The sequence below is a fragment of the Neopsephotus bourkii genome, unplaced genomic scaffold, assembly GCF_033783945.1.
Source record: "Neopsephotus bourkii isolate Nb327-2 ecotype Australia unplaced genomic scaffold, CSIRO-AGI_Nbou_v1 NB_1632, whole genome shotgun sequence".
NCBI classification, from domain to species: Eukaryota; Metazoa; Chordata; class Aves; order Psittaciformes; family Psittacidae; genus Neopsephotus; species Neopsephotus bourkii.
The window spans coordinates 513,423-536,274 of record NW_026902107.1 but is presented as its reverse complement, the minus strand read 5'-3'; the positions used below and the strand labels follow the sequence as shown (position 1 = coordinate 536,274).

Below are 22,852 nucleotides of genomic sequence, written 5' to 3'. Positions count from 1 at the left end.
TTCCCCTTTTTCTTTCCTTTGGAATTTTTTTTATTTCTCCGCTGTTGAGTGCAGGGTTTGAAGGACTCAGCACCGCTCTGGCGGCACGGACACAGGACAGGCACTGCCCGGCCCCCGTGCTCCATCCTTTTCCTTTTGGCTGTGCTGGGCTCCAAGGCTCCATCCAGGAAGGTCTGCCCAGGGGTCCCAGGAGCCCAAAGAAACACTCACCACAACGTCAGCCGCCTGCCATCCAACATGAGGAACAGACGCGTTATAGATGTCTCCATGCAAGAAGAGACCTCATTCCCCACAGGGTCTGGCAGGAGGCACCAAGTCCCCTAAAACTCATCTAAAACCCTCAAAGAAAGAGAAACTCCAATGAACTTGAATAGCTCTGAACAAAGCCCAGTGTTTCCAGTCGTGTTACCCACCTTTGGGCATTTCTGGAGGAGATGGGATGTCCTTAGGTGCTCCATAACCTTTGCATGAATAGTTCTTTTTCTCTGCATAAGCACATTCTTAAAGGAGCACTGGGCTTTCATTCTCCACTTACTTCAGCCATCGTACTTCTCTGTTCACTTGTTTAAATCAAGCATAAAGCTCTAACTGTTCTTTGAATATTTATGACTAGTTTTTATCTCATGCCATGCATACAAAACATACTTGATTTCTTTCCTAAAAGTTTTTTCAAGTGCAAAGTTTTAAAAACATGTGGCTTTTATTGCAGGCAGGAATGAATAACAGCATTCCACCAGTAACCACATTAAATGGAACAGTAATATTCATATGCGTAAGGGCAAAAGCTGCCTTGTTTCCTATTTGCAGTTGAACTCTGAAATTAATTAAGAACTAAAAGGATCTGACAGTCATTAGGATCTTTTAAAAAGGAGTGGAAGTGGCAGATGGGACCCACGCTCCAAAAAGCTCGGCGGCGCTATCAATAGCACAGAGGATGTGAGCCCTGAACATGCTCCTCGTTGTCAGGCCGTGGTGGGGAGAGGAGAATCGCGGTCCTGAACAATGAAGAATGGCACTTTCGTGACTTCAGAGGCACAGGATCCACGTCAATCGCACTCGTGCTCCCAAGTCACTTCACAGCTTTTGAAAACCTCATCCCATCCCATCCCATCCTGCCAGTGCTCGAGGATTTGTCTGCACCCGCCAGCAGCTGGTGCCTGGGGGTGGCGGGTCCTGGCTCCCCTTGCACTGTTCAGAGGGACTGATAAATCCCCAATGGCAGCAGCATCGCTCACCCTGGTCAATGCACATGGGGCTCCACTGCTTTGCTCCCCAGATGCATCCCTAGGGATGCTGGTTGAAATTAGGGCTGGTGGTAAAATGCACTGAGATAAACTGGGAACAACTGGGGGGACACGCGAGCCCCAAAGCTGTAAGGAGAGTCAATGACCACTTCTCAGCTGTGACCTTTTCTAGTCATTCAAACAATGGTGAATGAAATCTAGTACCAGGTGGAAATCCCATAGATATTCTCTGGTGACAGTATCTCAAGTCGGGATCTGAAATCTTACTAAAGTCCTCCTCCTCCTCTTGCTGCCCCAAGGAAGGATCTTGCTTGCCAGGGCTGCGTATGCAGACAGTGAGGTGCAACTGGGCAGCTGTGGCTCCCATGGGGTTAATGGATATCAAGGCTCAGGGTTTGACATCGAGCCCATGGAAGCAGGGGCTGAGCAGCATTCCCCTGCTGCGGGTATCACCCAGCAGCCCAGCACAGCCCTGCTGGAGTCATCAACAGGCCGGTCTTGGGGCTGGTTCCTTGCCCAAGCTCAGGCTTCCCTCTGATTTATGTCTGGGACAGCCACCACCTTCCCCCCCAGCTTCCCCTTATTTCTTCGCTTGAGCCCCACAGCTTCCTCCCGCAGGAACCTCTGCCTGCAGGGCCCGTAATTGCCCCATGGGAGCCCATTTTAGCGGTGACACTCGGGGGTTAAAAACTGCTACCATCGTGCACCCCATTGGACCCAGCATCTGTTGTTTGATTTATGAATGAATAGCACGCTCCCTCCCTGCATGCTGCTCTCAGATCCCCTTCCCTTAACTACAAAATAGATCCAGACACCCGCATGGCCCTACTGAGCGCCGTGCTCCTGAGAGCTCGGAGGCAGAGTTTGCGATGAATTTTTAATAGAAAGCTTCCTATAAGCCCCTGCGCTCGCTTCCTCGCTGTTGAAACAAGTGGCTCTGCTGCTAAAGAGCAGCTCAAATGAATTAAAAACTACAGAGGAGCCTGTAAGGGAAGTAATCCCAGAGAGCAATGATTTAAAGAGCCGCTGACCTCCCTGCAATGTGAACAGTAGCTTTTAAGTATTTGAAAAGAGGCCCATGCAAATCCTGGGTCTCATACTCCATTAACCTCCTCCGGAGTGCAGGGAGGGTGGTGAAGGAATATTCCCCATGCACTGATGTCTCCTGGTTCGCAGAGGACCAGGGCAGTGTGAGGTTTGTCCCCTCCTTGGGACTCTGAATCCCACTGGGTTGACGAGGATAATTCAAATGAAAGATAATTCCCACTGAGGTTACCTGTGCCATGGGGCCTGTAGCTCCAGGGCAGCTTTTCTCTCCTGAGCACCCCTTTGCACCTCCAGGGGTCACTGGCCAGCCTGGAGCTGGGGAGATCCTGGTTTGGCACCGCTCTGGGATTTGTCTCGTTTGGTGTTACTGCAAGTCAGCAACTGGCTTTGCACCTACACGATGGAGAAGTGCAGGGCTGCGCGATGGGTTAGGGGGTGAGGCCACATCCCATCACCCTGAAGTCAAGAACAAGTCAGGGTTGGAGGTCAGAGGGTGCTGGAGAGCGGCTTTTGGGGAGGAAGCAGGACATAGTTCCCTTAGGAATACACTGGTGAGCGGCTCTGGGTACTATGGGAGGCATTTCTATGTTGCTTTGAGGACACTGAGGAGATGCCCTTTCCAGCAGGCTACTCCCCAGTATAAAAAGGGAACAGAGAAGGCTGTGGATGGCTGGGCTGTGAGCAAACACGGGGTGTATGAAGCAGCCAGAGCAGGTAGGGCAAGGATGTAGAGCTGAGAAGGCACAGTAAGGAGAGGGCTCCATCCTTTGGGGACCGAGCCTGGTGCCACCCCTGGGGCTCACAGGACAGGGCAGGCAGCCAGAGCCGGGCTCTGCACTCCAGTGCGGGGCTGCAGCCCCGGGGGAAGGCAGCCGGGTAACCCGCAGGGCTCCGCAGGGAGGCGTGGGGGGCACAAGAGGGGAGCCCTGGGGGTCGGTTCAGCAGCGGGAGGAGCACGGCCGGGCCGCGGGTAGGAAGCGGGGCAACAGGCGGGGGGCACGGGGGTGGCATCGGTCCGGCCCGGGGAGCGTCCGTCCCCGGCCGGGGCCGCCCCGTCCCGCCCGCCCCGTCGCGGAGCGGCCACGGCGGAGCCTCGGCGCCAACTAGCGGCCGTTCTGCAGCGCTGCCCTCCCCACCACGCATGCGCGGAGTGCCCCCCTTTACTGCCCGCACCTCTCCGGTCCTCCCCTTCGGGTTACCGGGGAGAACCGCGACGGGCCACGGCACACCCCGGCTCTGCGGACCCTCCCCGCCCCTGCTCCGGGTCCTGCGTGGGTGCCCCCCGCTGCGAACGGGGGCTGAAAAATAGAACTAACCCGGCGGGGGCTTTCACCTAAAAAGGGCAGGATTTCAGCGCCGGTAACGGCGGGACACGGCGGCCGCCCCGGGGCCGGTGCGGGAGAAGCTGCTCCCGGCACCGGCTCGACGGGGCGGCGCTGCCCCGAGGGTTAACGGGGGCTGCAGCGGGGGAATGTCCTCTCTTTCCCGTTAAAAAGAAAACATACGTTGATTTGGACACACAAACACAACAAACGCGGCGTTCGGGTCTTGCGATCGGCGCCCTCCGGACACGGAGGAGGAAAAAACATCTTTGGTTTGTGGAGGGACTTTAGGAAAAGCGGAATTTGTGATTTTATTTCACTGTTTGCTGTTTGGGTTTATTTTTGTTTGTTTTAAGGAAAGCCGCGTCTCACCCCGCGCAACGCGGAGCCGGGAACGCTGCAGCCCGACGGGCAGCCCCGGGCCCTAAACACCGTCGCAGCGGCCTGACGGAGCCCAGCCCCGGCAGGACGCAGTGGGCAGAGCGGCAAGGGAACCCCCGCTGAGCCCCCGGTTCTGCCTCGCTGCGGCCGGGGAAGCCGTGGGCAGCCGCGGAGCGGAGCGAACCGCAGCCGCCGCCGTCTTTGTGTTCCCACAGAACCGGTGGCTTCGCCACGGATTTTTTCTCCAACGATTGCGGCCGGAGCCGCCGGCCCTGCCCGCAGCCACAGCCCCGGGGGAGCTGCTGGGGGCGCCGGGACCGCCGGAGATGGAGCCCGTTTTCATTCTGGGGAGGGCAGAAGGTGGAGGCTGGGGAGCAGCGGTGTCCAGCGCAGGCCCTGTGGCGAGCCGTCCCCGTCGGTGGTGCGTGTGACGGCGGTCCCACGTGGTCCCCCGCGGCCGCCGCTTCCCCGGTCCCAGCACGGTCGAGCCCCCTCCGGCTGCGGGAGACGTGCTGTGTTCCCAGCCCCGTGCACGGCGGCGGCTCAGGCCCCAGAACGGCCCCATCGAGCCCCAAACCTTTCGCCGCCGGCGGCACGAAGTCACCGAGCCCCGACGTGTGCCCGCCCTGACGGGCCCACCGGGGTAGGGGGGGCACATGGCTCCCCCCGGGCACGCCCCCATTCGGCATTAACCACGCCCCTTTTTGTTATGACCACGCCCCCTCACCCCGTTGGAGCCACGCGGTGGGAGGGGAGAAGGACGCCCGCGGCCCCCCCATTGGCCGGACGCCCCGTCCGTCAGGGCGCTGCCCGCCCCGCCCGGGCCGGCAGTAAATACGGTACCGGGCGGGCGGCGGACACTCGGGAGCTGGTTTCGGGGCCGCCGGTTGAGGGACCCGCTGCCGCCGAGGCGCCCGGCCGCGACGTGGCTCTGCCGGGGCTCTGCGCCGCCTTTACCAGGGTGGGAGCGCAGCGGGACCGCCGGGGACGAGCCCCGGAGCCGGGTGGGAGCGGACGCCGCGCACCGCTTTCCCCGCGCCGCCCCGCCAAGGACGGCGATCCGCCGGGACGGAGCGAGGCAGCGAGGGGCCCGGCCGCCGCTGCCCCCGCCTTTGCTCCCCGCCGCCGCGCCCCGCCGGGCCCCACCTCGCACCCCTCGGCAGCGGCGGCTCCCTGACGCCCGCCGTTGTGATGCGTATTCCCGTAGACCCGAGCACCAGCAGGCGCTTCACACCCCCGTCCACGGCCTTCCCCTGCGGTAAGATGGGCGAGAACAGCGGGGCGCTGGGGGCCCCCGCGCCGGGGGCCAGGGCTCGGCCCGAGGTCCGCTCCGTCGTGGATGTACTGGCCGACCACGCCGGAGAGCTGGTGCGCACAGACAGCCCCAACTTCTTGTGCTCGGTGCTGCCGTCCCACTGGAGGTGCAACAAGACGCTGCCGGTCGCCTTCAAGGTAAGCCGGGATGGGGGGGGACGAGGCCGCGCTGTAATCCCGGCAGGACCGGCCCGGCTCCGGGCTCGCCCCTCGCGCTTTAACTCGCTCCTGACATCACCTCGGAGGGAGCCCGGTTTATTATTTTTAATCACGTCTCCGCATTGCCCCGCGGTCACAGCATCTTAGATATTCCGTACAGTTAGGAGCTCTCAGGCAACTTTGAAGTTTAATGAGAGTGGAGGTTAATTACCTTCCTGGGAGAGGGAGGCAGGGAAGGCAGGAAGATCTAATCGGCACAAAGAAAGCGAAGAGCCGAAGAACCGAAGCCCCGGCACCGGGCTGCGCTGCCCGGGCTCCCCGCGCCGCCCGGCTCCGCTCCTGCGGGACCCAACGGGGCAGCCCCGGGCTGAGGCTTGGCGGGGGGAAAGCCCCAACTTTGCGGGAGCCGGGGGGGATGACAGCTGAGCCCCACGAACCCCGGAGGCTGTTACAAACCACAACCACCCCCCCGTTTCGGCCGTGCCGGCACCGGGAGCTCGGTGCCCTCATCCCCGGTACCCGGAGGGGGTTCAGAGAATCCGTTCCCCATCGCTGGGCGCAGGCTTTCGCGCTCCCCTCCGCGGCTTCCCCGGGCAACTCCGTGGCCGCCCGAATTCAGCAGCGCCTTTACACCCCCCCGAATCAAACAAAATAAAACACGAATGTCCCCAAGGGAGACCGAGGGCGGCCTCATCCCCCCTTCCTCTCTCCGCGTAATCGCTGCGCCCCTTTTAACCACGTTTTTAGCTCATTTTCCCCTTCCCCGCTGGTTTTCCAGCCCTCCTCGGGGGCTCGGATTGCTTTTGGTTTTGCTTTGGGGTTTTTTGGCGGGTTTAAGGGGGAAAGCGTAGGGCAGGTTAGCTCCGACCGCCGTTGGTATTAGCCTAAAATCCTCCCGTTCCGCCTTAGGTTGTAGCTCTCGGAGATGTGCCCGATGGGACGGTGGTCACGGTGATGGCCGGGAACGACGAGAATTACTCGGCGGAGCTCCGCAACGCTTCCGCCGTGATGAAAAACCAAGTGGCGAGATTTAACGACCTCAGATTTGTTGGGAGAAGCGGCCGGGGTAGGTACCGCCCGGGGAATGGTTGTCCTCTTATTTGACTTTTTCGAGGAAAAAAAGGAAAAGGAGGAGGGGAAAAAAGGAGGGGGGGGGGGGGGGATAAGAGCTTTAGTTTATTTTAATTGTGTTTTAATGACGTGTCTCCCGCGGGCCAGTGGTTTCGTTGCCGCGGGCCGGGGTTGTCGCGCAGGAAGGAGCGGCCCCGCTCCTCCTGGAGGTTCCTCCGCTGCGGTGCAGGGCAATAAACCCACTTCGGTGTAAAGCCTCCGATGTGGGGTCAAGGAGGCTGCGCCCCCCCCTCAGACCCTGCCCAATTCATCTCATCCGGCCACTCCAGTGGCCGTGGTGAGCGCACGGTGAGGGGACGTGCGTCGGTGCCCTCCAGTGTGAACGGTGCTAAGCGGAGCTGGCTCGTCTCCGTGCCCCGGTGACGCCCGTCGTTTTCTCCGCGTTTGCCGCGTGGAAAAGCGGATCAGGAACGTCCCTCTCCGGCCGCGGAGTTTGGCTTTTCCCGTTCATCCCTCCCGCCCCTCGCAGCCGCATCGCACCTGAATCGCAAAGAGCGTAAATAGAATTTCAGCGTTTCGCCACCGAGACGCGCTGCGGATCGAGGCTCGTGGTTGTTTTATTTAAACGAAAATAAGAATTCTATATTTTAATGGCCATATGGCAGCGTTTTCTCTAAGGCTTTGAATGTATACGCACAATGTCAGATATATTTTGACTTCTCTGCATTAATTAAAAGCAGTGATGTTGGGAATTATTTGCATGTAATAACTGTTTACTTGTTCCTCTTTATGAAACTTGAATAGTTTACATTCTTTCATACATTTCCTTTTTCCTGTTGGCTCCTTCTCCATGCTGCAGTTTCTTTAAAACTCTCCACTTAACTGGTTGCAGGTTGATGGATGGAAAATGTTTTTCTTTTATGAATTAAGCTTTCATTTCTGTAATCAATTATTCTCTCGGGCTCTTTTCTTTCTGGGTTGAGTTTTTTAATCGTCCTTGCACAAATTTCCAAGCTGAATGAAACCCAATCTCAGCTTGACTCTTGAATTCATTATTAACGCTCCCAATTAGCAGCAGTTTACAGTCCCGGGAAGCACTTGGGTGAACAGTCTCGTTCCTGGGGCAGAGTCCTAGCAAATGCTCGTTACAGCAGTAAAAAAACCTCTTCTGCCTCTGTGGAGCTTTAGAGTGTAAATCGACTGCTGATTATATGGTTTTTAAATGTATATCCTTGTGGGATGAGGCTTTGCAGAGTTTACGGAGCAATAACCCCATCGGGCTTCCTGGTGGTGGTGTGAAGGTGTCTCTGTAGGGTTTTCTCACAGCGTGTGCTTAGTTCCCGGTGTACGGCCGCTCCTCCTGGGCACGGGGCTCTCTCAGACCTGTTTAGTGTGAAAAATCGTTTCTATTGCATTTTAATTCAGGGTGTTCCGTTTGCTTTCATTTGTTCGGCTCCATCTCCGGGAGCCCGGTGCTGGGTTTGTTTATTCTGACAGAGATCTGGATTCAGTGCAATAGATTTTTGCTGGGGAAGAGCCCTATGTGTGTAAATGTTTGTGCAAATCTATGTGTGGAGTGTGTGTCTGTGAATAGCCGGAGCGTGTGCCTGAACCTTGTAACATCAGAATAAGCTCTCGGTTGGAAAACATGGTTTTAAATGCTTCAGAATTGGGCATTTTTAATATTAATGTGTCCGGACTTGTTTCCCGTCGCTGTGAGCTGGGAAGAGCGGGTCTTTCTCCTCACACACACACACAAGCCGCAAAAAAAGAATTACCGTCTCCACAGGCAAGACAAAGGCAGGGAGAAGGACCAGATTCCACCTATGCTTTGCTCTAAAAAAAAAACCTAAAACCAAAACAAAACCCCAACCCTTTTCTGCTCAGCTTGCACTGTATGAAATGAAAGCCAAGGCCGGTGAGGTGCTGCTCTCCCGGTCCGAATATCCCACTGGAGCATCCCACAGAGCAGTAGGTGCTCCCAAACCCACCCAGGAGCTGGGGTCCAGCCCCACGCAGCTGGGGTTGAGTAACGTCAGGCCGGTTTCCTGAGAGGGCGGGAAGTGAGTAAAAAAGATGCTAGGTACTAATTCTCATTTTCGATTCACGGGAGGGGTTTTGCGAGACCTTGAGAGGCAGAAGTGGCCTGGCCGAGCTCCCGCGGGAGGTTTTGTATCGGCTGCGAGCAAAGGGGGGGGAGGCTGAAATGCAGGGGAACGATTTCACATGGAGAGTAAAACATTGAAATCATAATTAAAGCAGGAATCCGCTGCGGGAGCGGGCAGGGAGCTACCGGGCTCAGCTCCTCGGGCGTGCGGGAGGGTTTGTGTCTCAAGCCGTCCTCGCCCGCACGCTCCCTGCCCCTCGCATGCGAACCAAGGGGCTCTCTCCCTCGCCTCTCCTCCCACGGCGTTTCCTAAATAATTGCTCCTAACAGCCCTCATCCCTGCGCTCGGGTTCGGGGAAGGTTTTGCCAGCAAATCCCCGGTGTTGGTTGGTTTCATGTGGCCGAGCCGGCGCCCGGGAGCCTCCGTGCTCCGCAGGCTGCGGCTGCAGCGCGGCTCCTGGTGCCGGTTGCGAGCGCAGGGATTCAGGTTGTGTTTGGGGAAGGTAAAACCAAATCCTCCTTGCGCAGAGCGTGGGCTGCAGGTTTGTGCGCTGTTTAGTGCTGTGCTAAAAGTGGAGGGGAGGCACGGGTTGATGCTTGCTGTGCTTTAAAGCCACCATTTTCTCCCCCCACCGACACTCCCGTAGAGAAACTCTCCCACCTGGGATAATTGCGGGATGTTCTCCGGAGCAGATAATTTCGTTTTCCGTTTATTCTTTTTCCCTTCTAGCTGTATAAATACAGTATTGTTTTGCAATGAATATTCTCAGGTTCAGCCCTATAGATCGATGGTGGTTGGGATGTGAAAAACGCTTCATCCCCATAGGGAAAAAGGGAAAGGAGATGGCTTCTTGCTGCGTTTCTTTGCGAAGCGCAGGCTGGAAGAGCTTCGAGATGTGGCATGGACACTTCCAGCCTGGTTCCTCCTGGGGTTTATACCTCTGAAATACTAGATACCTTTGAAATCCCACCGTGATTGCTCTTGAGGTGTTAGTTAGAGTGGTTTGCTCCCTTGCATGTGCAGCCTACCCTGTTTATCCAAGGGAGCATCCCAAGGGCACGAGGACCCAAATCTGTCTCTCGTGAAGGGGGTCCTGTGTCCAGCACTGTGTTTCAGGGCTGGATTCCCATGGGAAAAGGAGAAGCATCTGAGCAGGAAGGCACCAGGAAGCTGCTGTGGGTGGAGGGGTCAATATGGGGACAGGGATGGGGAGGAGGGGGACAAGTGACTTTTCCATCCAGGAAGGTCCTGGCTCCCGCTCTGAACCGGGTCCAAGCCTCTCTGTGCTGCAGCCAGCAGAACCCCAGCGGGAGCGGCCGAGCTTTGTGTCTCGGCAATCCTGTCTCATAAAATTAAATGATGTGTGTGTTGGAGTTCGGTGGATGTGGATATTTGTGTCTGAGCTTGCTCCAGCAGGAGCCTTTCACTCCCACAAGAGCTGAACCCTCATTTCTCCCTCTTTTGTTTTTCTTTTCCCTCACCTTCCTTAGGAAAAAGCTTTACCCTGACGATCACCGTGTTCACCAACCCCACGCAAGTTGCTACCTATCACCGAGCCATTAAAGTGACTGTGGATGGACCTCGGGAGCCACGAAGTAAGTGATGTGTTTTATTTGGCAGCCACTGTGCCGCATGGAGGGGATGCAGGGGTTGGGCTCTGTGTGGTTGAAGGATGAAGGATGCTGCTGTGGCCAGGCCAGCCGGGGCAGGCACCCCTCGCAGAGCTAATATGAGCCCTGGGACCGTGCACTGCGTGGTACCGTGTGGATGCTTTTGTATTCTTTGCACAAGGGAGCATGTTGCATGTCTGTGTCTGCTCTTGCCACCTCCATATCCCATTGTGGAGGGATGGTTTCATAGCTCCAGCCCTGGTAGTGGCTGGGATGTAGGGAAAATGCTATGATGGTATTAAGGAGGACTCAAACATGATGTTGTGCAGGGCTTGGCTCGGGGGGGTTGCAGCCATCAGAGGCTGAATTGTCGATCATTGAACTGGAATGTGTGCAGGTTTCTTTGGCTGGGTTCCCTTTGCCTGTGTGTCTGCAGGGCCCAGCAGGGCTCGGTGAGCACCTTCCCCTCTGCTCAGTGCTGGTTTCACTTTCGGGTTATCGGAGGCTCTGGCTGGTGGCAGCTTCCGAAAGCCCAAGAGATGACTGAACCACAGGAACACCTCTGAGCTGTGGCGCTCCCAGGGTGCAGGCGGGTGCCTGTTGGCTGGGGAGGGCTCTTTGCACACACAGCTGTGAATCACCCTCGTGGGGCTGGGGGCTGGCACTGGGCTGATTTGAGCTCACTTGGGCATCTCCTGTGACCCGTGCGGGGAAATGCTTTGGTGCCATCGGCTCAGGAGTTTCCTTTTGCCACAAGTATTATTTGCTTTGTGGGACCCCCCCAGTGTGCAGTGAGATCTCATCCCCAGGGCCTCTTTCTCTGGGTTTTTGCTCTGGCTTCACCTTCCTGCCCACTCAGCACCACCCTGGGGACTATAAAGCAGAGTTTGTTCCCTTTGCGTGTAAGGCTGCTGGTGCCCAAACTGAAGGGAAACGGTCTGATCCTTCTAAATATGCTTTAGAAAGTGTTTTCTGCTGATGCTGTCTCAGGGCCATTGGTGCCCCTTGATATCAGGCCAGGTGAAGGCTGCTCCTTTGGTGAAGGGGTTTTATTTGCTTTGGAGTTTGCTGTGTTTTGTTCCCCCTTTTATTTTGGAGCACAAAAGGCTTCACTGGCATTCCCAGATTTGCCAAGCTGGCATCCAGGCAATGCCATGCTGTTGGGTTTTTAAGGCAGGTCCCTGTGTGGGGCTGTGGCAGTGAGCAAACATGGATTGTGGTGGGTGCTGCAGCCACTGGGACTGGGCTGGGAGGGGAAAGCAGGCAGGGAATTTCACAACTCTTCCAGGTCAGGAATAGAAACCAGGTCTCCTGACTCCTGGCTCAGCCCTTTATCTGCTGCATCAGATCGCCTTTCTAATAATAATAATAATCAGGAATACATAAATAATAATACAAGGCGAGATAGTTGCTACTCTTGGCGTTTGGTTTGCTCTGCACCGATAGCCAGCACTCGCCAAACCCTGCTGAATCACACCCGCTCCTCCTGAATTTCAACATCCCATCCCATCGCTCCCATCTTTAATTTACATCCCCTGATACAGGGGAGGGCTGGGGGGGGCCGTGCTGTTGGGCTGCGGCTGAGACCTCATTTGGTTACCCTAGGCAGAACCAGGGATGGAGCAGCTCGTCTTGGCTCCGTGTGCCCAGGGATGTGCTCCCCAGCAGGGCTGCAAGGTCAGCGCTTCCCTGGGGTTTGCTGGGTTTGGTGTTTTTCAGGTCAGATATAAGGAAGCTCTTCCCTGTGAGGGTGCTGAGGCGCTGGCACAGGGTGCCCAGAGAAGCTGTGGCTGCCCCATCCCTGGCAGTGTTCAAGGCCAGGTTGAACAGAGCCTTGGGCAACCTGGTCTGGTGTGTGGTGTCCCTGCTCATGGCAGGGGATTGGAACTGGATGATCTTAAGGTCCTTTCCAACCCAAACCAGTTTGTGGTTCTATGACTTGTAGACCTCAGAATGCCCATGCTGGAGGTGAAGGCTCCCTGAGGAGCCCTTCATGGTGGTTGTTGGCTGCCTTGTGTACACCCCAAAGGTCAATCTCTTCCCCACTCCTGCACCTGTAAATTACTGATTGAAGGAGTTCAGGCCCAAGCTGTGCTTTGGGGAAGTTTTTCAGATGGTCATAGGTTTGTTTGTGGTAAAGGGCATCTTCTGACTCCCAGATTGACCCTGGGGCTTAAATTCATGATTGAGAATTCAATGTCTTGAACAGGAAGAAGAAAACTACACACACACACACCCCCCTCTTTCACCAGCTTGGTTTGCGTTTTGGAATGAATGCGCCCTTCCCTCCCTGCAGAAACCCTCGGTGTGGAAATACCGGCTGCAAAATGATCCAGGTTCACTCCTGGAAACCCAGTGTGGTTTTCCTGGTTAACCTGCCACTGGGTGGCTCTCAGGCACAGCACCCCTGGGTGATCCGGCACCCAGCAGCAGCAACACCCAAGCAAAACCCAGCAATGGCAAGCTCTGGCCAAACGCAGGGGCCAGCACTGATGCCCCTGCTTAGCCTTAGGAGCAGTGGGTCTACATGTTCAGTGTTCTTTTTAACACATGCATGTGTAAGTACATATGTGTGCATATATGTGGGCATAGAAATAGCTGGGGGTTTTCCCTTCCTTGACTGCAGTGTGGCAAATGGGTGGGACATGGTGTATGTTGGCTCCCATTGTGCAGGGTCAGCACTGGCTGGGGCTGGAGGCTGGATGTGGGGCTGGTGTGAGCAGGCAGAAAAACACCCTTAATGCGGAAAGAATTGGTCATTTGTCTTGGTGTCCTGGGAAAGCCCTGGGCATCATCTTCTCAGATGCAGCAAAATCCCTCCAGCCAACGTTCTAGTGAAGTTTTGGGGTCAGAAATGCAGCTGGGCTCCCTGCCCCACCTCTGAGCATCCCATTCATCTTCCACCCCTGTCCCATCGCTTCATCTAAGGCCCATAAGCAAATCTTTTAACCAAAGCTCTGCCCAGAAAGAAACTTCTGAGGAGTTTCCAATGGAGTTGAGATGGGTGAGAAATCGCAGGGAAGTGGATGAGAGCTGGAGCCCCCCGTGGGGCTTGGAAAGGAGCCTGGATGGGGGCACCAGAGGAGCTGGTCCCAGGGTACTGAAGAACTGAGAGTGCTGGTTTGAGGCCCCACAGCCACGTGAGGAGCAGCACCAGCACATGTGGGGCTGGTGACGGTGGTGGCCTTGGCTGAGCTGCCGTGGACCCCAGGCATCCCTGCCAGCCCCTCCGAGCACCCACTCACACAAAGATGATGTTTTCTTGTGCTCAGTCTCCTTCTGGGTTAGATCTGGAGAGGAAAAGGACATTCTGTCAAGTTGGCACCTTAGCTCTAAACAAATAGCGCAGCGGGTGCCAAGTGTTGACATTCTTTGTACAAACAGGAAGTAATAAAATATTTGAGCTTCCTGTGAAATTTCCTTCTATTTTTTTTTTTCCCATCCCCTCCTTTTCTGCAGCTCTTGGTTCAGCAAGAGCCCCGCTCGGCCAAGCTGCAGCCCTGCTGCAAAGGCCTCTTGCACCCACAGCTGCTTGCAAAATAACCCACAAGAGGCAGAACGTAGGGGAATGAATAGCTGGAAGCTGTACAGGGGTGGTTAGTCTGTTCCTGGGCAAATGGGAGCGTCTCCAGGGCCTCCCCCATCACACCCACCTGCTGGATCCATTCCCTTCCATTGCTCTCATCTCCTCCCTGCCATCACTCTCCTCCTCCCAGCTCCCCTGTGCATCGCCAGCACCTTTCAGCCCATCTCCTGGGAGCTGTTATGCCAAATAACTTTGGTTTGGTTTGGTTTGGTTTGGTTTGGTTTTTGCTTTGGATGCCTTTTTCTCCATCTTTGACTCTTTTCTTGCTGCCATTCAGTGCTCCTTAACGTCTCTTTGCCCCTTCCTAAATCTCTTTCACCCCTAACCCTTTGTTTCTGGTTTCCACCCCATCCCTGCTGTCTTGGCCACCGTGTTGAGGAGGAAAGGGAGACCAAGAGGACTTGATCACCCTCCATAACCCTCATGGGGCAGCACACCTTCACCCAGCCGTGCTCACTTGGGCTATAAACTATTGCTTTGCCTGGGAGCATGCACAGAGCTTTGTGTGCCAGTGCTGGCGAGGTGGGGAGGGGTGAAGGCAGTCATGCTGGGATGTGCAGAGCCCAACGACTTGCATGGTGAGGGCTTGGACTGCTTTGAGTATAGAGTTGCTTTCTGAATGCTGAAATAGAGGGAGGGATGTATCTTGGACGTTCACCCCTCAAGGCAGCAGGTTCCTGTGTCCCCCTTGTTATCAGCAGTGAGAGTGCTTGTGGAGGGGCTGGTGGTGACTGTTGGTGTCTCCAGCCCTGCTCATTCTGGGGGTGTGTGTCAGAGATCCAATGCCTTTGGTCATGTCCCTGCTTGGTGTGAGAATGGCAAGTGCCAGGAGGATGTCCCCATCCTGCAGCATCCAGTGGCCGGGCCGGCAGGAGGAGGATGATGATGGGGCTCCCCTTGAACAGCACATAGCTGTTGTGAAAGCCCAGTGAAAAAGCTTCCCACCTCTCCGGCTCTGAGCTGTTTCCAAGAACCAAGAACCACCGCTTCTTTCTTTCGTGCTTTCCATCTCCTGAGCAGGGTGAGGGTTTTCCTCCCCATGTGCAGCATCAGCCTGAGCCACAGCCCTCGGTTGGGAAACGGAGAGCTTCGGATGTACAGAGGGTGGAAACCCCCTTGTCTGTACCCCTGCGAGGTGTCAATGGAATCTGTGCCACTGAGGTGCTGGTGGTCAGTGGCTGCAAGGCTGTGGCTTGGGTGCTGGCTGCTCTCGAGCTCCCCGTGCATGGGGACTGCTTGGCTTCAAGTACAGCGTAAGAAAGCAAACCTGGGAGAAAGATTAACTGCAAAGAGGAAACCCCCTGGAAACCCCTGTAAATCCCCTGTCAATCCAACCCAAAGGGGCTTTGCTGTTGTGCACTGCAGGGTGCTGGGGTGGCTGCGGGATGAGGGTGCCTGTGGGTGCCCCAGCCCCACTGCAAGGGCAGCTCTTGTGGGGAGGGAGCAGGTTGTCTGGCACTCACTGGGGATGACACACACCTCGTATGGCTCCTCCATCCACATCGATAACAGAGCACCCCAGCCCGGCACACCCCGTGTCTCACCCCACGCCTGGCGCCTTGCTGGCCCCAGCTCCCCGCATCCCGGTGCAGCCCCAAACACCCCAGAAAAGCCTTTCCTTCTTTATTAATTTATTTAAGCTGCATCTGAATCCATTTGTCTTGAGTTCGGAGGAGTTTTTGCTGTGGGGTTTTCCGTATTATTCCTAGTGGATGCTTTGCTTTGAGGCTAGATTAAAAAGGATGTGCAGGGCTGTGCTCCGAGTCAAGTGATCCCTGCACTACTTCCGTGGCTGTAGATAAGTCTGAGATTTAATACACTGCAGAGTGGTTATTTCCTTGCTAGCTTTGGGGTTAGAGTGTCTTCAAAAGCATTGATGGTTTCTGGTGGGATTTCTGACCCCTTGGTAATCGCTTGTAGCGAAGAGCATCTTGTTGGAGCTTCCTTTGTTTGCACTGGGTTTTGTAGTGGGGAAAGAGAAGGATGAAGCAGAAACATTCCTGTTACCTTTGGGAAAAGCATCCGACCCATGAATTCACCCATCACTGGGCTTCAGGGAAGGGCAATGGGCAGAGCTTTTGGGAAAGGCAGAGCCACCGTTGGGAAGCAGGGACAATGCAAGAACCCCTGGTTCTGGTGCTTGCCCCCCAGCTCCATGGCAGTTTTGGTTGGCCCATCTTGCAGTGCTTTGTCCCATGGACCTGGGCTGTAAATTTACCTCTGGTGTAAATCCACATGGAGGATCTTCCACATGGGAGAACAGGAAAGGGTTTTCTCATGGTTTTGTTACAATCTGAAGCAACTTTGAGAGAAGACAGGACTTGGAATTGCTCTGCAGGGCTGGAACTGTGCTGCGGGAGGCCTGGGGCAATGCGTTGTGCCAGCTCCTTGAATCTGGATAATGAAACCTGTAGCTCTCCCTTTCCTGGGATATGCGGGAATCAGGACCTGCCAAGTGTCAGGCATGGGTGCGACAGCCTGCAATAGCTGAGGATGAAGAAGAGAGAGCAAGGCAGTCAGTGGGGTTACGGGGTGGGAGCCAAAAAGGAACAAGGGCGAAATGATCCCCTCTTGCCATATCCCCATGGGCACTCTGGGCTGCAGCATGCCCAGGGCACGTGTTTGCTGCACCTCTCACCCCCAGAGATTCAATACAGCCTCAGCAAGTGCTTGGAGAAGAGAGAATAAACCATTAGAGTGTCTTGTGCTCCTCAGATGCTCGAGTGGAGACCCAGGACCGGGGTGCTTGTGCCAATATTGTGCGAGTTCAGATCTTTATCTTGGCTGAGAGGCTCCCTCATGGGGCGAGCAAAACTCAGACTGGGGAGGTTTCTGTGATTAAAAGCAGGCTCAGTGCTGAAGTGCTCCCGTGGGGTGACAGTTTGGGGTATTATTAGGGGCTTTTGTTTTATTCCCCTGCTTGTCCTTAGCTAGATATAAATACACAGGCATCTCCCAGCTTGTCCGGGAATTAGGGAAAAAGAAAAGGGAAATTGCAAAGAAAAAGGAAAAATAAGAGGGAGGAAAAAAGAGAGAACTTAATCAATCAAGCTAACGAGATCATTTAAATAAATAAATGACCTCACCACTTCCGGCACAGTTATTTGTCGACATAAAATAACTACACAGCGTGGTGCTTAAAATACGCTGATTTCCCACTTCTTGAGAGCTGTCCTTGTCCTTGGAAGGAAGAGGAGGAAATTCTGAGTGACACTTTCTCATTTCCCTATTAACTCCCTGCTCTGGACATGCTGCAGCTCTTGGAGATGGATGTTTAAAGAAACCCTGGGGGCTCCATATGACTGCTTTGGGACAGAGCTGTGCAGAGCTCGTGGGTCTCTGATCCACCCCTGCAGGGCTCTAATGGAGCAGCAAAAGGGCTTTGGATGGAGTGTGGGCTTTTGGGGGGCCTGGAACACGGCAGGCAGGGGCAATCCTCAGTAGGAATGTAGTATTTTAATAGCTCAGTTTTACTGGTGTTTTCGCTGCCATCCCTCCATCTGCCATGGGGTGATTGGTGCCTGGGATGGGGCACAGAGACCGTTCAGCTCCATCCCACCCTTCCCTGTCCAGTTTGCTCTTTGGATGGAGGCAAATGAAACGCAAACACTGGGTGATGGCACGGGCAGGAGGCAGAGGCTGGTCCCGCATCCCAGACTGGGTGCTGGGAGCGATGTACTGGTGCGAGGTTCTGGGTTCCTGCAGGAGCCTTTGCAAACCAGTGCTTGCTGCCACGGGCGGATTCTCTGTTTGTATTCCCATAGCTAATGTGTTTTGATCCCAGTGGGAAGTCTGCACCCTTTGGGATTTGCCCAGGCCGACCAGGGCACTGTTTTCCTGCAGAGGCAGCTCGGACACTGTCGATACATGCATCACAGGCAATTATGTTCAACTGCCTCCTCTTGTTTCTTATAGGCACTGCCATCCAGTTAACCCCTTCGGGGTCCCATCCTGCAACCATGGGGCAAGGGGGACCCAGGGCTCGGAAGATAATGGGTAAAAAGCCCTCAGGGAGAAAAACAGCCCAGTGCTGGGTTTGTGTGGGTCAGGCTGTGCAGGACCCCCAGCCCCATGTGGGACCCGCTCACCCCTTTCCAGGGCACAGGAGCATCCCTGGGGACACCAGAGCATTCCCTGGGGAGAGCAGAGCAGGGAGAGAGGCTGCCAACCATGCTCAAAGCAATGGGTTTGCATCGCCTGGGCCTTTGGTGCTACAGCTCGAGGCTGTAATCGCGGCCTCAGGTATTAACACAGCAACCCAAATTATACGGGCTCAGTAAATTCACCCCTCTAATTATTTTATTTGCCACATACAGTAAATTCCATCTCTCCTTTTATAATCACCTGGCGCATAATAACTTCAAATCATTTAACTTAAAAGTGACCAGTATTTTCTAGGTGAAGCCGTACTGGGAGTCAGAACAGGGAAATGATTTTTGCTTGCATTGTACAAAGAAATCTTTGTTGAAATTGGTTGCAACACCTCCTGCTTTTGAAAGCTTTGGGAAAACCCGAGGGCACGATTCTCAGCTGGGATGGAAGCGGCATTCCTGCTCCAGCTTTGGGGATAAATGGGAATCAGAGAAGAAGGAGTTGATAGAGTACTTGTAAGAGATTAAACCGGAGTAAAAGGATCCTCTGGTGGGTGGGAATGTTTGGAGAATTAAGTTGCATTGATGCCGCTTCCAGAAGGCCGTTGGGGTTTTGATGCTGGGGCAGGGGCAGTTGTTGGGTGCTGTACAAATAAACAGCAAAAGGAATTCCCACTGGGAGCAGTGGTGGCCTGAAGGGAGCTGTGTGGAGGGACCAGTGGGCTGGGTGGGATGGGAGTGATGGGATGGGTCAGCATGAGAAGGAGCATTTGTGAGCACTGGGGCAAGGATATTGGTGACCTTCCCTTCCTTGCAAAGGAGCAGTGTTTTGCCCTGTGCCTTGGTTTACCCACTTGTAAAGCAGATCTAATGACCTGGTGGGCAGCAGGCGATGTGGGAGCATTGCACATATGTGGACATTGTTGTTGGGGAGGATTCATCATGCTGTAGCTGGGACTGCATCATGCAGCATTATTAATGCACTGCAGCTCCATTTCCCTTGGGCAGGATTTGTGAGCTCAGGACAGTGCAAAGGGTCACAGGCTGGAGAAGAGGGGGAGAGGAAAGAAGTCAGTGCTAAAAGGCAAGTTTTGTTTCAGGGAAGGCAGCAGCTAAAGCACCAGAACTATCAAACAAAACCACAAGATCACATCAGATGTCAGGGCAGGACACATCTCGTTTCTCCCTCTCAAAAGGGCTTATCAGTGCAACCAATCACTTTAATGATGTGGCGGAGGGAGGAAGAGGATTTGACTCAGAGTGAGATGAAATTTAGTTCCTAAGACCCTTCTCTTCCGCTGCCGGAGACCAGTCACCTGCTCTGCAAGAGATAAATCATATCCTGCAGCGGAAGGTGCTTAGACGTGATTTTGCATTATTTTACCTTACTCTTTCCAGTGAATCCATGCACTGTAGTGGGAGGGGGAGGAAGAACCCAACAAGCAGAGAGCACCCCCACTGCCTGTCTCAGCCTCTGAGCCCTTGCCCCGTGCCAATGGGAAGGTGCTGAGCAGCTGAACCCCATGCTCCTGTGCCTCTCTGCATGGGGGTTCCCCGCTGAGCACATCCCAAAGGCCCTGCCTGTGGTCAGCCAGTGCACAGCTCTGCTGCTTTGGCTTTGGAGGAGCAGCATTGCAGAGAGGACTGAGGGTGCTGTGCAGGTAGCGTGGCTCTGGGGCTCTCGCCTGTAGCGTTGTGCTGTGTGTGCTGGTAAAGCTCGTCAGCAGCAGTAATTATCTGACATACCAGCCCGTCTCTGGAGATGGAGCTTGAAGCTCAGTCCTGGGATAGGGAGATATTAGTATTCAAATGCCAGGGCTCAGCTCCAGCTCTGTCCTAGGGCAAAGGGGAAACCCAATGCTCAGCATCCTCAAACCTTGGGAAAGTTGGGTCTGTTTTGATGGAGACCAGGACTGGCAAACCCCTGCTGTACCTGGTCATCAGATGCATCTTGTGTCCTTTAGCACATCCCTTGCACAGGTCTGAACCCAGCAGATGGTCCTCCCTATCCTGGGCAGAGTATAACCAGTGTCACCCAAAGGAATTTGATGTGCTTGCCCTAATGGAACAGGTTATGAACTGGGAAAAACCAGCTATACTGGTACCACACAGGTCCCATTTCAAGTTGTTAGATAGCAGGCATTAACTCACTGCAAATTGGCATCACTCCACTGATCTATGGAGTGACAGCTAATGTATGCAGCTGAAAATCTGATCTCAGACGTGGCTGAGGCAATACCAGCTGGATGTACTTGAGATCTGTCTGCTTCCTCCCCAGCACCCAGCTTTGAAATCTCTGAACCGGGGGTTTGCCCAATTCCATGAGAACTGGATCACAGCCCATAAAAGAATCTTGCTTTCCTGGAACCAGGAGCCAGTGCAGAGGAGTCAATGAGGCTGGTGCTGGTGGGGTTTGCACCCTGCTCCGAGAGCTGCCGTGCTTCCCGCACACTGCACCGGTCTGTTGGCCTGTGACACTGGTGGGATTCTCAGATCTGCAAATCAAAGCTCTTACGAGGTACCTACTTCACTCTGCAGCCCCAGAGCCAGGTTTTCAGAGGTCTTTACTGATGGAAAGGTGCAGGAAAGCACTCACGGGGATTTTCAGCAAGGCACGAGCGAGATAAATGCTTAAAACCCGATGAATTTTACCCAGTCTGCTGCTGAGCATGCCCTCAGCTTTCCCTATGCTGAGAACTGCTTTAAAGTATCATTGCACAGCCAGAAAGACTCAGTCTCTCTGCTGAAACCCTGGGAACGGGGAGCTCGTGTCCAACAGGGATTTGTGCTGAAGGTGCATGGAAATTTGGGCGTGATGTTCCTCTGGATTTGAGCAGCGACCACGGCTTCTGAATCCCAAGGGCTTTTGGAAATGCTACCCTAGCTTTCTGTTTAAATCTCTGATTTAACCCCCTGCTTTGTTTTCCTTCCAGAGGGCTTGGTTTTGGGGTCTTTCAGTGTAATAAAAGGCCAGGAGAGGATTTATCACAAGGTGCCCCCATGGCAGGGTGGGCAGGGAGAGGCGGAGGCAAAGGTACTAACCCAGAAGTGAGAGATGAGGGGCTTGCGAAGCCGCTAATCAATGCCAGGCTGCCTAGAACGAACATCTCCCGCTGCTGGAGCTTCAGACAGCAAAAAAACCCCTCCTGTAAATGCAACATATCTCTGTGCTTCCTGCCAGCTGGCCAGCAGCCAGCCTATTTCCTTCAAAAAGAGGGGTATTTATTTTCATCCTTTTAGAGGCAGCCAATTCATCTCAGACCACCACCAGCCAAAAAAGCTTTATAAATTAGCAGCCCTTTTCTTTTAATTCTCTCCCCCACCCCCTGAAATATTCTTTTCCTCTCGTTGTTGGAGTCGTTGTAAACCCTCTGCCAGGACGTGCGAGCCGCGGCGCATTGCGACACACTCCCCTTTCTCTCCAAGCTGGAGCAAGACAGTAGCGGTAGTGTCTCACGAAAGCCAGAGGAAACCAAAGCAAAGCCTCGCCGTGACTGATTCTCTTTCCAAATGGCGTAAGCAGGCCAACTTCAAACATGTGAATAATGAGTTATCTGTGCCTCACTTTGTTCGGCAGCAGAAGAGAAGGTTCCTTCTAACGTTTTCCTCCTGCTCCCTCCTGTGAACTTCTGGGCTTCAGCTTTCAGAAGTGGGCTGAAGTAGTGCTGGTGCTTGCCGGCTGCTGCCTCTCACCGGGGCTCAGTGGAGATCTCCATTGTCCTCCATGGAGGCGTTGTGTTTGAGTCCCTTTCTGCCATGGGCAGCCAGCTCCCATCTCCACACTGTCCTCCACTGGCTGTGGGGCTCCACCAGATTCTTCTTGGCTGGGGATTTCCCATGGCGAGTCTCAAGCTGGGGATGGGTTTCCAGGGAAGACCTGAGGGATGTTCGTATCTTGTGTTATAGGTGTACAAAGATGAAACCACCCCACCATCTGCTGTAAGGGACAGGCCTGCTGTTCCCATAACACAGGCGTTTCACATGTGGCTTGTTTCTGGAGCATGTGTTGGGACTTGATAGTCAAGCCGAGACTGGGAAAAAATTCAGCCCTCTGTAGAGGATTGGTGTGTCTCTGAAGTACCTATTTTGAGGGCTACAAGTAGGATTTGAAAGGTGTTTTGCGTGCGGAATGGAGTTCTATCCGCTGCTGATTGCTTTCTTGTGGTCCATCCTCATGGACATGTAGAGACTAAGGCACTGGATTATGTGCAGTGCGGCTGCACAGACTGCTCCCGGCGAGCTCCTTGGCTGGGCTGTGGCATTTGGCTGTTCGTATTTGAGCAGAGCCTTTGGTGCAGGATGGTGAGAGCTCCTTGGTGAGATGCTTGGAGCCTTGCTTGGGGTCTCTGTGGCCACTGATGGCTCTGCTCGAGCTGCTGCCGTCTCCTGGCTCTGGCTGCCTCTTCAGTGGAGCTAAGGAAATGATCTGCAAATGTGTGTGTTAATGAAGATCCCCCCGGAGCTGAAAGGCCGCGTTTCCTTCGCTCCAGCTTGCCGCCAGCACTCACAGCAAGATGCCTGGGCAGGGCCAAGCCACTTCCCACCATCTGCTCTCCCGCCCTTTGGTAGCACGGGGCTACAGTGGGGATGGGGACCAACGTGGCACCCAAATCCGATGTGGGAGAGCAGTGCTGCTCCCTGTCTCTCCCGACTGTAACCCCTTTCTACCTCTGATCAATCTTATATGCTGCATCTCAGTAATCTGGGGAAATAAGCTGCTTTTTGTGAACACCATGGACACCCACCCACCGCCTGGAAACCCCATCCAGGTCCCGGCTTCGGAAGCCACATCAGGTTGCACACTCCTAGAAGGAAGAGCAGGATGTGTCTAGTCTTTGAAATGTTTTAATGCAGAAAGCATGTCTTTAAATCATAGCTTTGAGGGCCTGAGCTGCAGCACGGCACACAGTGTTTCGCTG

At 54.6% G+C, this 22,852-nt stretch overlaps 2 protein-coding genes across 2 annotated transcripts in view; one reads left to right on the top strand and one right to left on the bottom strand.

The window, feature by feature from the left end:
* Positions 1–22,852, bottom strand: part of SYF2 (SYF2 pre-mRNA splicing factor) — a 77,577-nt gene that overhangs the window by 49,266 nt on the left and 5,459 nt on the right. The window lies entirely within an intron of this gene.
* Positions 5,009–22,852, top strand: part of RUNX3 (RUNX family transcription factor 3) — a 34,232-nt gene continuing 16,388 nt past the window's right edge. Inside the window, exons 1-3 of the mRNA XM_061373592.1 lie at positions 5,009–5,446; positions 6,377–6,533; positions 10,137–10,241. Of these exons, the coding sequence (XP_061229576.1) occupies positions 5,186–5,446; positions 6,377–6,533; positions 10,137–10,241 (523 nt within the window). The 5' untranslated portion in view covers positions 5,009–5,185. The remainder of the gene's footprint in view (positions 5,447–6,376; positions 6,534–10,136; positions 10,242–22,852) is intronic.